This window comes from Bos taurus, chromosome 18, assembly GCF_002263795.3.
Source record: "Bos taurus isolate L1 Dominette 01449 registration number 42190680 breed Hereford chromosome 18, ARS-UCD2.0, whole genome shotgun sequence".
NCBI classification, from domain to species: Eukaryota; Metazoa; Chordata; class Mammalia; order Artiodactyla; family Bovidae; genus Bos; species Bos taurus.
The window spans coordinates 26306910-26320222 of NC_037345.1; the positions used below are offsets into that span (position 1 = coordinate 26306910).

The window sequence follows — 13313 nt, forward strand, 5'->3', positions numbered from 1 at the left end:
GGCTGTCATGTTATCCTTTGTTTCAACCAGTGGGACTTGGACCCCCAAAGAGTTTTCATTTCTGTGGGTTTTTACTTCAGTATTTTCCACATTAAAAAATTTTTTAGTTGAAAACTATTTTTGAGAACTATTGCATAGTAATATAACATGTAAATATAAAATTTAAGTATTTCCCCCCAAAAAAACTTTATTATTATATAGAGTGTCAGTGTTTTACATTCTGTTGGATTCTCATTTCTGCCCTTTTGTTCAGTCTGTTTCCAGTATGGTATTTCATTCATGTAGCCTCTGGAAACCTTCACTGTACACTAGTAACAAAATGAGTGGAAAAACGCAAATGTTTCATCATGAAAATAGTTTTGACCTCACAGTCCCTCTATAAGGGGTTTACTTTGGGGATAACCCACCAAGGGTTCCCAGTCTCTACTCTGAAGCTAGCCTCATCTTAACTGGATTTGGTTGTCTGTGTCTGCTTGGTATTACTCACAGTGAGCTTCAACACTGCCTTGGAGACTACCCTCTTTTTTTGCTGTTGGGTTCTGGATGCAGTGGTATTTACCTGTGTTAAATCTTGATTTTTAAGCTGTCTCAGACCCGCCCCCCCCTCCCCCTGCCACAAATATGCAAGTAGTATATACTTAAAATTGGAGAAGGCAGTGGCACCCCACTCCAGTACTCTTGCCTGGAAAATTCCATGGACGGAGAAGCCTGGTAGGCTGCAGTCCATGAGGTCACTAAGAGTTGGACACGACTGAGTGACTTCACTTTGACTTTTCACTTTCGTGCATTAGAGAAGGAAATGGCAACCCACTCCAGTGTTCTTGCCTGGAGAATCCCAGGGACGGGGGAGCCTGGTGGGCTGCCGTCTGTGGGGTCGCACAGAGTCGGACACGACTGACGCGACTTAGCAGTAGCAGCAACATATACTTAAAATTAGCCTCTCAAGGATCCATAGCGGAAAAAGCCAAGACAAGCAGGACAAGTAGGTTGGTCACCACCTACTTGGGTCTCTATTACAATGAATACAGACCAAAAGATGTAGTTTAAGCACGTGAGATAACCTACACCAGAAATTATAATGTGAACATTTTGCAAAGCAGGTAGGGGGAGTCCTATTCATTAATCTTTCTTTACACATGGAATATGTAACATACTGCCTGGCAAAGAGGCACCAATAATGCTGGAACAAAAAGCAGGCTAGCAAAACAAGTGAGCCTATCTTTAGAGAGGGTAGTAAAAAAAAATGTTTATTTTTACACTAAAAAAACCAAAACAATACACTCGTATATACTGAAATATTAACTGATGTGGTAAGGATTCTGGATGGTTTTTTACCCCCTTTACGCTTTTCTGTGTTTTCTGCATTGAGCAGATACTACTGAATTAAATAATCAGCCAGACCTATAATCATATTGACAGAACATTCTCTGTTGTGGCTTAAAGTATTTTTAGGACCAGACTATGACCAAATACACAGAAAACTTGACTCTGAGAACTGGCTGGCTTCACTCACCTTCAGTGTCCAAATCCACAGCCAGGTTCTGGAAGATGTCCATGTGAGCTGAGTGCGTGATGGTGCTCATTGAAGGTGTGCTGCCCTTGTTGTGGATGTGTGCAATGGCCTGAGTCCCTACATAGAGCACCAGTGCATTAATGAGCTGGAGGTTGTAGCGATTACCAGGCTCATTGGATACCTAAGTGAACAAAACAGAAAGCTCCTGACTTACTCGCACCGATAGTGATTTAAGCATTGATTTAGGCACCGACAGTTCTAAGAATCCTTTTTATGACTTTCAGAGAAAAGCTGAACTGCTCCCAATATTCTCTGTGACTTAAATTTTAGAAATCTGCTTTGATTTTGTATGGTTATGTAACAAATACACAGATGCTCAAAGATAGTGTGTCAATAAAAGAGGTATGATTTCCCTTGGGACACTAAAGCTTTAACAGTTACCAGCACAAAAATAAAGTTTATAAAGTCAAAATATGCATTATCTCACTTATTTAAAAAAAAAAATTGAAGAGGGAAAAAGATGTGGTTTCTTGGTATGGGAAGACCGGAAAAATAATATAGCCTCAATCATTTTCTATACAGCAAACTGAATCAGAATCCAATTTAGAAGTCTTATTAGAGTATGGGAGCGATTATCAGCAATCTATTCTTACGGAAAACCAGTCCATTCCCTGGCTGCCTCTTCCAAGATTATGCTATAGATGTATAGGATGAATATATGTACTTATGCTAAAATGTATAATATAATCTCATCTAACCATTAAAAATGACAATGTGCTTTAAAACCTTTAAAGCATGTTGAAATGAGACCATGCACAGGACTAACTATGCATATAAAGTATTTTCTATAAAGACACAACCAAGAGTTTCAGTCAAACCAATTAACCTGTAGGTTGCTGCGCAGATCAGACAGGAAAGTGACAGGTGATCGAGTTTTAAGATAGGAATCCAAATCCTTTTTGAATTGAGGTGGCATCACTCCAGTAAAATTGGTGAGAATCCGGGGAGCGATGTTAATTTCACTCAACATATCCACCTGCCACAAACAAATACAAGAATCACAATCAGAAGCATTTGTAGGGCCTTAATAGCAAACTGTCTCTATGTTAGAAAGTTGTTTATATAAAATTTTGTCTTGAAGAGTACTCAATCGTTTAAAAATATTTTACTGAAATACAGCAATTTATAATGTGTTAATTTCTGCTGCACAGCAAAATGTTATTAATTAGAAGAAACAGATTACTCAAAGGTACCTATATACAAAATGATAGTAATTTCTCATTCTATACTATTTTATCCTTCTTAAAATAAGGCACAATAGGTATCTTGTAGAAGTCTAGTTTAAAATACAGAATGAGACTCTTTGCTCACCAAGAGCCCTACTCTTTGAAAAGATATCCCAGCAAAGTAAGACATCATATTCTCTACTTTAATAAAACTTACAGTAGCCATGTAAGGGGTGGTATGATCTTAAAACAGTCCCTTCTTTTGACAGTTTAAACAAAATGCAAATACACACCTATGAAATATGGCATTACTAGTGTCTATTCTGCAATGCTCTGCCACTAGTGGGGCCACCCAACAAATGACTGGCCCAATACCTAGGTTGAGGTTCTGTAAATACAGCTAAATTTAATAAAAAAACTGAAAACAGCAACTAGACAAATACTGTGAACCAATATCCAGAAGCAGTCAGTCTCATACTTTATCAGGTTTAATAACATAACTGCTTCCCCCCAAAGAGCAACGTTATCTAACAGGTAACTTGTAGGTATGTGTGTTCTGGGGGCAGCATATACCTCTCTTAGCAGAGAAAGGACTAAAATACTAACAAACAACTTTCTTTTCCTTAAAACTATTTAGAACTTTACCTTCAGATTAGGAGTGAATGGGTCTGGGAGCCTCATGTTTCTTGGGAAGGCACTCAGGATCAGATTTCTTAGCTGGATACAATTAGGTGGGATCACGTCACAAAATCCATAATGGTAATCACAAAGGAACTCAGGAAAATCATGCAAAAGAACCAGCAGCACCCTTAAAGTGCCCTATTTTTCAAAAACAAGAAAAACATTGGTTGTTTCCACATTAAGAAAACAAGAGTAACATTTTTACTATTATAAATTTAACTGAAGGGAGGGAAAAAAAGGCAAAACTAGGTATCCAGAGTTTATAAAAAATACAACTTACCAAAACCCAAACAAAAAAGAAAATCTGAATAGCCCTTTATAATAAAGAAGTTAAATATTTGTTAAAACTCTTTCCTCAAAGAGGAAGAGGCTTTACTTTGGCTGGCTTTACTGCCAAATCCTTACAAATATTTAAGGAAAAATTAACACTATTCACAATCTTAATACAAAAAGATTATTTTCCAACCCCTTCAATAAAAGTAGCATAACTTTGATCCCAAAATGACATGAAAACTAAAAACAAAAAAAAATCCTAAATAGTAGAAATGGAAATCAGTGATACATCACAACCAAATGATCCACAAATGAATGCAATGGCAGTTTAAGAATCTGAAAATTAATGGACTAATAACACTGACAAAAAAACACATGACTGAGTTCAAGAAAGCATCCAATAAAATTCAACACTCATTTTAATGATTTTTAAAACTATCAGCAAATTATGATTAAAAGGGCATTTCCTTAACCAGAAAATGGTACCTACAAAACTACAGATTTATAAAAACATTATACAATTTCACAAAAACATCAATATCTGGAACATAAGTCTAAGGGAAGTAAAATTAAAGACCTAACAACTAAATGGAGATACACATGGGTTGAAAGGTTCGATATTATTAAGGCATCTATTTTCTCCAAGTTGATCTACATATTCAGTGAAATCTCAATCTAAATCCCAGAAAGTTTTATAAGTAAAGCTAATTGCAAAGTTTTATGGAACTGCAAATGATACAGAATAGCCAAAATAGTGTTACAAGAGAGCAGTTGAAGAACATTCTGCTCTACCTGAGTACTCTACCTTTACAGTAAGTCTTACCATCAAGACCTTTTGATACTGGGCTAAAAGCAGATCAACAGGTAAACTAGGGAGATGCCCATACACAGTCAACTAGATCATACAGGTACTAAACAACTGAACAAGAAATGAAGAACTTTAAAACTGTTGGTGAAAAGCCTTACATACCTATTAAGCTGGAGGGTATAAGGAAGGGGAGAAAATGACCTTCATCATTCACAAAATTAAGTTTGCTTTCTGAATGTAAATGTAAAAGCCAGAATTAATGGTTTTTTGAGTAGGGGGCAGGCACGTGCAGAACAGAATGAATTTAAGATTAGCAAATATTTCTTACCCACGACACAAAAAGCAACGTACAATAAAAGAAGAAAACAGGTCAGTTTAACTACACTGAATTTAAAGCATCTACCCCTCAAAAAACACATTACTTTTAAGGGAGTGAAAATGCAAGCTACAGGAATAGGAGATGTCTGAATATACATCATCAAACGGCTTACATCCAGAATACATAAGAATCCTTGTTTAAAAAGAAGAAAAACACAGATAATCCCAAAGGGATATGAGCACAAGGCTGAAGAGGTATATCATCAAAGGCAGATACCCAACTGGCCAATCTACACACAAAAATCGTATTAAGAAATCAAGGAAATGCAAACTAAATCCACAATGAGATCCTTCTGCACAACTGCTAAAATGAAAAACAGACAATTTCAAGTATGTTAAATATGGGGAGAAACAGTCTAATGCAATTCTGGAAGAGTTAACTGGTGCACACATTGATATATGAACATCAAGCACTGGTTATACAAATTATGTTCAATTTTTGCACTTTTCTGAATATGTGTTATACTTTAAAAGCTTAATTAAACAACATTAGGCCTCATATACTGCCAGTTGAAGTATTTTTCAAGTGTTTTAAACTGCTAGGTTTTAATTATTCTGATTTTACAATTTCAAATTAATTACCTTGTAGAGGATTTGCATAGGTTTGGTGAGTTCCACATTTCTAAGGAAAGGCGCTAAATATTTGAATAAATCAATCAGTAACTGTGCATACATAGGCCATCCCTGAAAGAAACATATGGGTAATAATTACACTCAGTTGCTGTCCCGCCACCAAAAAGGTTGCCCAAGCAGCTACGCTGTTGACTATTATTTTCTTCATAAACCTCTCTTAAAGACTGACTAGCACAAAAAAGGAGTAAGCAAAATAATGCAGATAATGGGAAATGATATTTGAAACAAACTGGCTCCAGAAATTCCAGGATATTTAGGTCCTTCTGCCTGCACCAAATAGGGTAAGGGTGTTTCAGACAGAACACAAAACACCCAGCCAACTAAGAAACTCACATCTGTTAATTTCTTCAAGTCCTGGATCTCAACTATTTATTTTTCCCACGTTCAATTCCTCAACTCTTAGCAAATAACCTCATCCAATTTACAACATGAATCCTTTATTTTCACCCAAATTTGGCCTGCTTACCATATTCCAATTATACCAATTATGTGCACTTTGGGTAGATTTTATTCAGTACTGTTCTTCCTCCTGGAATGCACTTATTCACCGAATACCAAATCCATTTAAGGATTATTTCACTTTTTTTTTTTTTTTTTAACCAAACATAGTAGTCACATTTGTCTTCTGATCTGAAGGGTCAATCAAAGGTACTTCCTTACACTCATCTGCCACTTAATTGCAAGATGAGAGAGAAATGTTCTCATAACTGTGTTTATTCACAATTATACTAAAAACTCTTATCTCAAATTTTATCTTAATTCTTCAAATACAGTAGAGACCAGTGGTCCTCAACTCTGAATGTATGAGTCTTTAGTATTTAGAGTGAGAACTTGTAAAAGTGGCAGGTTCCCGAGTTCCATTACTCAAGAGTTTTATATAACTGTCTACAGAGGTGCTTTAGGGTCTCAACATTTTTTGGAAAATGCCTTACAAGGCTGACGTAAGGTGACTCATGACAACTTGGAGAAGCCATATGCTCATCATTGAGGAATGGCTTTCAGGCAGAGGCGGTCAAGTACCTGTTATGCCTCTCCCCATGACCTGACTCTACATTAAATGTAAGGACCCCCAACTAAGCCTGAAAGAAGTACAGTGACCACTGAATGACTAAGAGTGCTAGTTAGTCCCAGGTAGTTACAGTCTTCATCTGTAGGAGATAAACTGCAGCCACACCTTCTGCTGTGGCGTGTGTGCCAGCATTCTTGCAATAAATATCCGATGGGAGATCAGTTCAAGCCAAGCATACACAAAGCCAGGAGCTTTGGTAGGCCTCAAAATGTGGAATGTGTTGCTGAAAGAAGAAAACCTTAGTCAGAAGCACAGTCCAACTTAAAGTTAAAAAAAAAAAAAAAAAAACTGTAAGATAATATGCAAGCTGCATTGTAAATCAACATGCTTCTAACCCAGAGTTCTTCTCAAATTTTATGACACTAAAACAGCAATCCTTAACATTATTACTTTCAATAATAACTCACCAGAAAGCTGTAAGTGTCTGGAAATTAATGGTTTCCAACACATGCTCAGGTGCATTGAGTTCCAAGAGCAGCATGATAAAAATTCGGTGGTAGGGAAGTTGCTGAAATTCACTTTGCCGAACATCATGATCCTGTAGGAGAACTCCCACTACTATACCGAGGACCTATAGAGCACATAGATTATACAGCATGTAAATCATGAAGACAATTCATTTACCACTCTCCAGTCATGCTTCATACCTTTCATTCTTATGCCTCACATGGAAGTAAATATAAAATTATATACTGGAAGCCAAAGGGACCACACGTTGGTTTGATCTGCCCTGTACTTTTATATGTTTTCTCTGAATTTCCATAACCATGGACCAGACATGTACACTCTCCACAAATTTTTCTAAAGCTCTAGAAGTCAGCATGGTACATATTTTATCCTGTTTACACAACCAACCTAATCTTTCTGGTCTGACATAAAGCTTACAGGAGGCAAATGATGCATACTTCTCTTGGCATTTAGGAGATGGGAGGTCAGATATGCTCTTAGGTTGCAGAAACACTGCAGAACTATCCTGCACTCCACTTGATTTCACCACTGAAGAGTAGGGGACGTGAAACCCATTTGTAACTATCCAAGACCAAAGTCTAAGTTCATTTTTGCACTATCTTAACATTCAAATTACCAGGAATTCCACTGCAGAAATCAAAGAAAAACTCTGTTCCTTTTCAGAAAATCAAAGACAACTGCAATGTCACTCATGGTATCTGAGTTGTCAATCTTATGTTATCAAAGGAGATGTCTAGTCATCCCATTCACAGTAACTCTGTACTTGGGGGCAAATCTTATACTACCCTAAGTATCTTCTAATGTAGTCATTACCAAACAGTAACACACTGAAAATACCTTATACCGTTTTGCTCTGAGACAGGGTGTCTTTCAGTTAAGGCACCACACTCCTCTTCTAAAATTCGGTTATTATGTTTACTTATTATCTATGAATTTAATTTCTGGACAGAAAGGGGGATATTACAAAATGTTTTGAGGGCCCTGTAGGGTTGAGAACCACTGATGCAGACTTCAAGTGTGCAAAAGTCTAAGGCAAGAAAGGATTTCAGACCTTATTCAGCAGATTAATCTTTGTGACAGTGTTGGTGGCCTCCCCTGAGTGCTTTACTAGCAGTGCAATGAGTCGGACAAAGGCATCCAGGTTGTGATAGCACTTGGCTCGGATCATGGTGGGATTAGCAGCAGGATTGTGCTGCTGCTCTGCCTGAGCACGGTAACTGATTTCAACACACATTTCAGTACACAGACGAAAGAACCTTGTTATGAGGTCATCAGTCTTCAGGATTCCTTGCTGGTGCATCTACCAAGGGAACAAAAACATTAGAAGGCAGGATGAGATAACACACATGGATAAACGTTTAATTTTCATGCCAAGAAGTATTCTCTCGTTTAATCCTGTTGTCACATTTCTAACTGTTACTTTGTAAAACAGCAGAACCCATGACAGAATTCCATCAACTTTGATGGAAAATGAAAAAGAATAACAGGGCAATTTTAAACAAGCAGTCCATAGCCAATAATTTCAAAAGTTAACTATGCAAGTTAAACCACCTTTGTAGTAACCCATTAAGTCATACTAAGACATTCTGGTCAATGTGTATTTCCCCCAAGTAAGAGATTAAGTTACATATACTTTACTTCCTTACAAAATTTAAGATAATTTCTTCCATCTGACTTAACCAAAAACAACAAAATTTTTGAAACTCCAACTAGTTGTACTAGGAAAATCAAATAATAATTTATACAATAAGTAGGTACCAAATTTTAGCTCACAGATCATACCCAGCTATTTTAATGTAAATTAAGATAAAGTGAAAAGGGTAAGTTTATTTAAAAGAAAGGATAAGTACAAATTTTATGACATAATCTGGAAGTTAAGCAGGGAAGTTATTTGGCTAGTACAAAAGAAGAAAAAGAAGACAATGTAAAAACATTAAGGCTGCAGAGGGAGGTCAGTGCTTACTAAGCAATGAAACCAAGCCCAGAAAGAAAACTTGTTTTAAAAAGTTTCCAAGATAATGGTCAAGTTAACTGTCCCTTGATAAATAATTAACACAGCTGAATTGACATTAATACACTAGGCAAAACAGATGGCTTGCAAAGGGACTTCTGTACAATGAAGTCTAAAAAACTAAGTGGGGAGAAGAAATGAGGACAGACTGCTATGATCAAGAGGGAGCCTAAGAGGAGAAAAGAATTCTCAAAAAGATTCAAAAGCACAGAAAAATATAATACATTATCTTTTTCAAATGAAGAGAAGAAACAAGAGCATATAAGCCAAGAGGAAGAGCTGAGACAGGTGCCACATCCATACCCATGAAATATCAATGATCACAAAAACCAATTGATTTCAAATTCCTCCATCCAAATTGGAAATCAAGCTCTAAGTATGCAGTAGCAGCTTTTCAATAGGGTATGTTTGATAATTCCTTGGTTTCTTTTAAGGGAGAAACTTAACTTATTATGATTTAACAACAACAAAAAAAAATCACCTTGAAAAGTAAATCCAATTCCTAACAACTTCTAAAATTCAAACCAGCTCTTCCATATTCAATTGTCATTCAAATGAAAGATAATTTGTATCTTTCTTTGGTGGCACACCTAAGCTTTGGTCTCAGTTTGAAGAAATACAATTGTCAAAATGCAGAAATAAGCTATTTTAGGAGATAGCTAAGCTAATTAATTTAGAAAGATAAAAAGCACTACCATTTAAATGCTTAAGTTTTGCTGTTATATTTTCAATTTTCTATTTTTTTGTTTTTTGGCTGTGTCTCGCAGCTTGCAGGATCTCAGTTCCCTAGCCAGGGACTGAACTCGAGTCACCAAAGTGAAAGCACCAAATCCTAACCACGAGACCACCAGGGGACTCCTTATTTTACTTTTAAACATGGGCTGTTACTGAACTTTACTTAGCCCATAATCTCATCCCTGCTGATAATCAAGCTGGTAAAATTACTATATACATCTGGCAATTTTATTATTCATTATCTGGTCCACTGTATTCTGTAGCTGTGACAACTGAAATCAGATAAAAAGTACTAAAGGGGATAGCAAATGCTGACTTTACTGCTTAGTGACCAATGATGAGAAAATAAACAGTATCAATTTAACTGAGTAATGATGAAGACATTTTTGGTTTACATGAGTATGGAGGTAACTGACCACAGGTACATAATACTGAACTTTAATAATGGAGGCATCACACCCTACTTATGTTGAATAAAAAGCACCTTTCTTTCCAAAAGCTCTACCTGTCCAACAAACGCAGAGAAAGCTTTGGTACTGTCACGACCAGCTGCTGCTGAATGGTAGAGATTCACCCATTCCCTCAGAAGATACTCTGCCTTCTCCCTCAGGCCTGGAGGATCATCATACTCTGAGGCTTGAGAGATCCCAGAATGCATCATAAAGTTAGGGCCTCCATGAGCACGATCAATCATTGCTTCATAGTTGGATCGCACTACTTCCATCAGTTGGGGCAATCTAGTACAATAAATCCAGAATGAAAATCAGTCCACTCATGGTTGTGATTTCAAAGACATACAGTTGGAAATTTGCTTATTAAATAGAAACCACAAGAGTGATGATCATTTACCATTCCCATGATTAAACAAAACTATCCTCGGTTTTCTTTGTTATCTGTTTACCCATGAGGACAAAATGTGCAAATGACTGACTTCAGTTAAGTCACTTCTTGACCAAAAAACGCCCAATGAAAGGGAGCTGATGTCCGTGGTCAAAAAATTATTCACTGCATGCCCACTATGTGCCATGCTTTGTGTTACTTAATTCTCAACAGCTATTTAAGGTATTATTTCCATTTTATATAAGAAACAAACGTAGGGAGGATAAGTCAACTTGTCTAAAATCAGATTTTAAGCAGCTGAGCCAGGCCTTCAACAGAGGACTCTGACACCAAACCTAGTGCTGTATGTACTGGTCTGCAGCAAGAGGGCTTGGCAGCAGTTAGTTAAGCTTTCATATTTCAAGGGACAATATTAGGCCTCACCAAAGCTTACCATATGTTGTAGGTAAAGCTGTTATGTAACGGTAACGTTAGTAAGTCTACACACTCATTTCTAAAACTGCGGAATGCACAACAACCCCAAAACATTTCCTTCTCACCCTTCAGGAGCATTGCCTCTGGAGTGAGCATTAATCCTCATGAGGGTTTCAATGGTGTGGAACAGATCTGCCTCAGTAACATGGGCAACACTCCTTTCATCCACCAGCAGTATTTTTACCAATTGCATAGCAAATGCCACAGCCATGTAGTTTAAACCATTCTCCATTGACTGGCAACACAGAAAGCACAATGTAAGAAAGACAGCACTGACAGCAAACACACTTCCCAACTACCAGAGTCTCTTTTCCCGCTTAATTCTTTCCATACCTGAGCAAGGTGAAGATCATACTGTTGCATGTTGACCAAATGATTGCGAATTAGCAACTCCACTGCCTCCACATTATATTTGTATTCATCCCGACACTCAATTAGGCACCTAGGAAAGGCAGTATTCCTTTATTCATAAAGGCTCACCCATGCTGTGGATCAGGTGAAATAAAGGGCCCACTTCATTCAATGTTAACTTATTCCAAATTAAGGATGTCTTGAGTACCAACTGAAAATCAGTGTATCAGTTTCCAAGATTTAAAATAACCAGTAACTAAGGAGAACAGATAACCCAGTGTTAAAAGTTTTGCTAAGTCTCGAAAACAAAGCATTCCATTTAAGACATATAATTCTCACTACTGAAAATTAGAAATTCCGTATGTTTGAATTTTATAAACAGGGCCATGTGGTAATGTGAGAAGGCAGTTGAATAAATATTACTCTTCTAAGACAGGGACTGACCTTGTGATCTGTTTGTTACACCATGGAGACCCATATGCCCGGCCATCTTGAAGAGCTTTCAAGACCAAGAGGTGGCACTCTCTGTAGCGAAGAAGGAGGTCAGCATCAGCACCACTGGTGGCATCCAGTAAGCCCTCTACAGCCTATTGAAGGAAAAAAGCATTCATTCAGATTCATGGAAAATACAATACTCAGCCCAATAATCAAAGCCAATAACCAAACCTTGATACAAAGTACAATGTATCTTCTAAGGCCTCAGTGAAGAATCTCTCCCCACACACCAAAACCCTTTCCACTTGCCTCACACACACCCTCTCCCAGTTCCTTCCAGTTTATACTTACTACATTCCTCACTGTCAGAAAAGGCTTCACTGTCCCAGCAGAGCCAAAACCCATTGTGGCCCCACACCCTGCCCCCCACCAGTACTTAGATCAACTGTCCCTCAAAACCTAAGGGAATATCTTTTAAAGTTTCTTAAATAATCATAATTCCTGAAAATCTTACCTTTATAGGGAAAAAAAGACTTCGCACTTTAAAATTTATAACTGTTTGTAACACTCTATTCTGGAGAAAACCACCTGCTTACTACAAAACAGAACCTACTTTATATTAATTTTTAAAAATCTTAACCATAAAGTAGATAATGATGCAGGTCACCAGATGTATACAAACTCAGCGTCTTCTAAAACAAACAGATTAAGAACACTAACCTTCTGGAGCAATCCAAGAGCAGCAATGGCATCTCGAGAGTTCCGTGATAATACTACAACCTCCAGAAGACTTCTGAGGGCCTGAGCTTGGGGGTTCATGGCCAAAGTTGGCGGGATAGCGTGAAGATGCTGCTCCAGTTCTGTAATACACTTATCATAAATCTGAGCTACATCATCTGTTGCCCAAGCTTGCTGTTTTGAGAAAACAACCAAAGGGGGTGGAGGGGGGAGGTGTGGAATTAAAAGACTTTTCACTGGCACAAGCAGCAATTTAAAAGTATGTTTACTACCCGTAATTTCTTTTCATCAAAAACATGGAAGGGCTCTTTCATTTCCCTTCCTGAACTATTTCGTGTTGATGCTGTTAGGTGGGGCAGTGCAAAATAAGCCCTGGCATGGGGTGGGGGTTTTACTTGACAGTGGAAAGCTTTGCAAACACCAGTACAAACAAGTGATAAAAGACGGCATGATAAACAATGAGACAGGCTGAGGGCAGCACCCCCTGTAGCATGTAATAATCTCTTTGCAGCCTATGAAAGTAAGTAATTCAAGCCATGGAAAATATAGTTTTCAGTCCAACTGTTAAAACTCAGTAAGAGAATAAGAACACAGCATCATTTCTGTGCTATTCCTATCAAACATGTACTACCTGAATCTATTCATGAGAACATACTGTACAAACCCAAATCAGGTCATTC

General features: G+C 37.5%; 1 protein-coding gene across 16 annotated transcripts in view; it reads right to left on the reverse strand.

Moving 5' to 3' along the window:
- Positions 1-13313, reverse strand: part of CNOT1 (CCR4-NOT transcription complex subunit 1) — an 82995-nt gene that overhangs the window by 2226 nt on the left and 67456 nt on the right. For 9 of the 16 annotated variants that reach the window (XM_024978374.2, XM_059876822.1, XM_005218664.5 and 6 more), the window contains 12 exons: positions 12616-12807; positions 11905-12047; positions 11443-11551; positions 11175-11344; positions 10280-10532; positions 8101-8349; positions 6989-7152; positions 6687-6804; positions 5462-5563; positions 3385-3558; positions 2400-2549; positions 1514-1694 (listed from right to left, as the gene is read on the reverse strand). In XM_024978374.2, coding sequence (XP_024834142.1) covers positions 1514-1694; positions 2400-2549; positions 3385-3558; positions 5462-5563; positions 6687-6804; positions 6989-7152; positions 8101-8349; positions 10280-10532; positions 11175-11344; positions 11443-11551; positions 11905-12047; positions 12616-12807 — 2005 coding nt within the window. The remainder of the gene's footprint in view (positions 1-1513; positions 1695-2399; positions 2550-3384; positions 3559-5461; positions 5564-6686; positions 6805-6988; positions 7153-8100; positions 8350-10279; positions 10533-11174; positions 11345-11442; positions 11552-11904; positions 12048-12615; positions 12808-13313) is intronic. The other 7 variants (NM_001206039.1, XM_024978373.2, XM_005218666.5 and 4 more) reach the window with 1 other exon arrangement.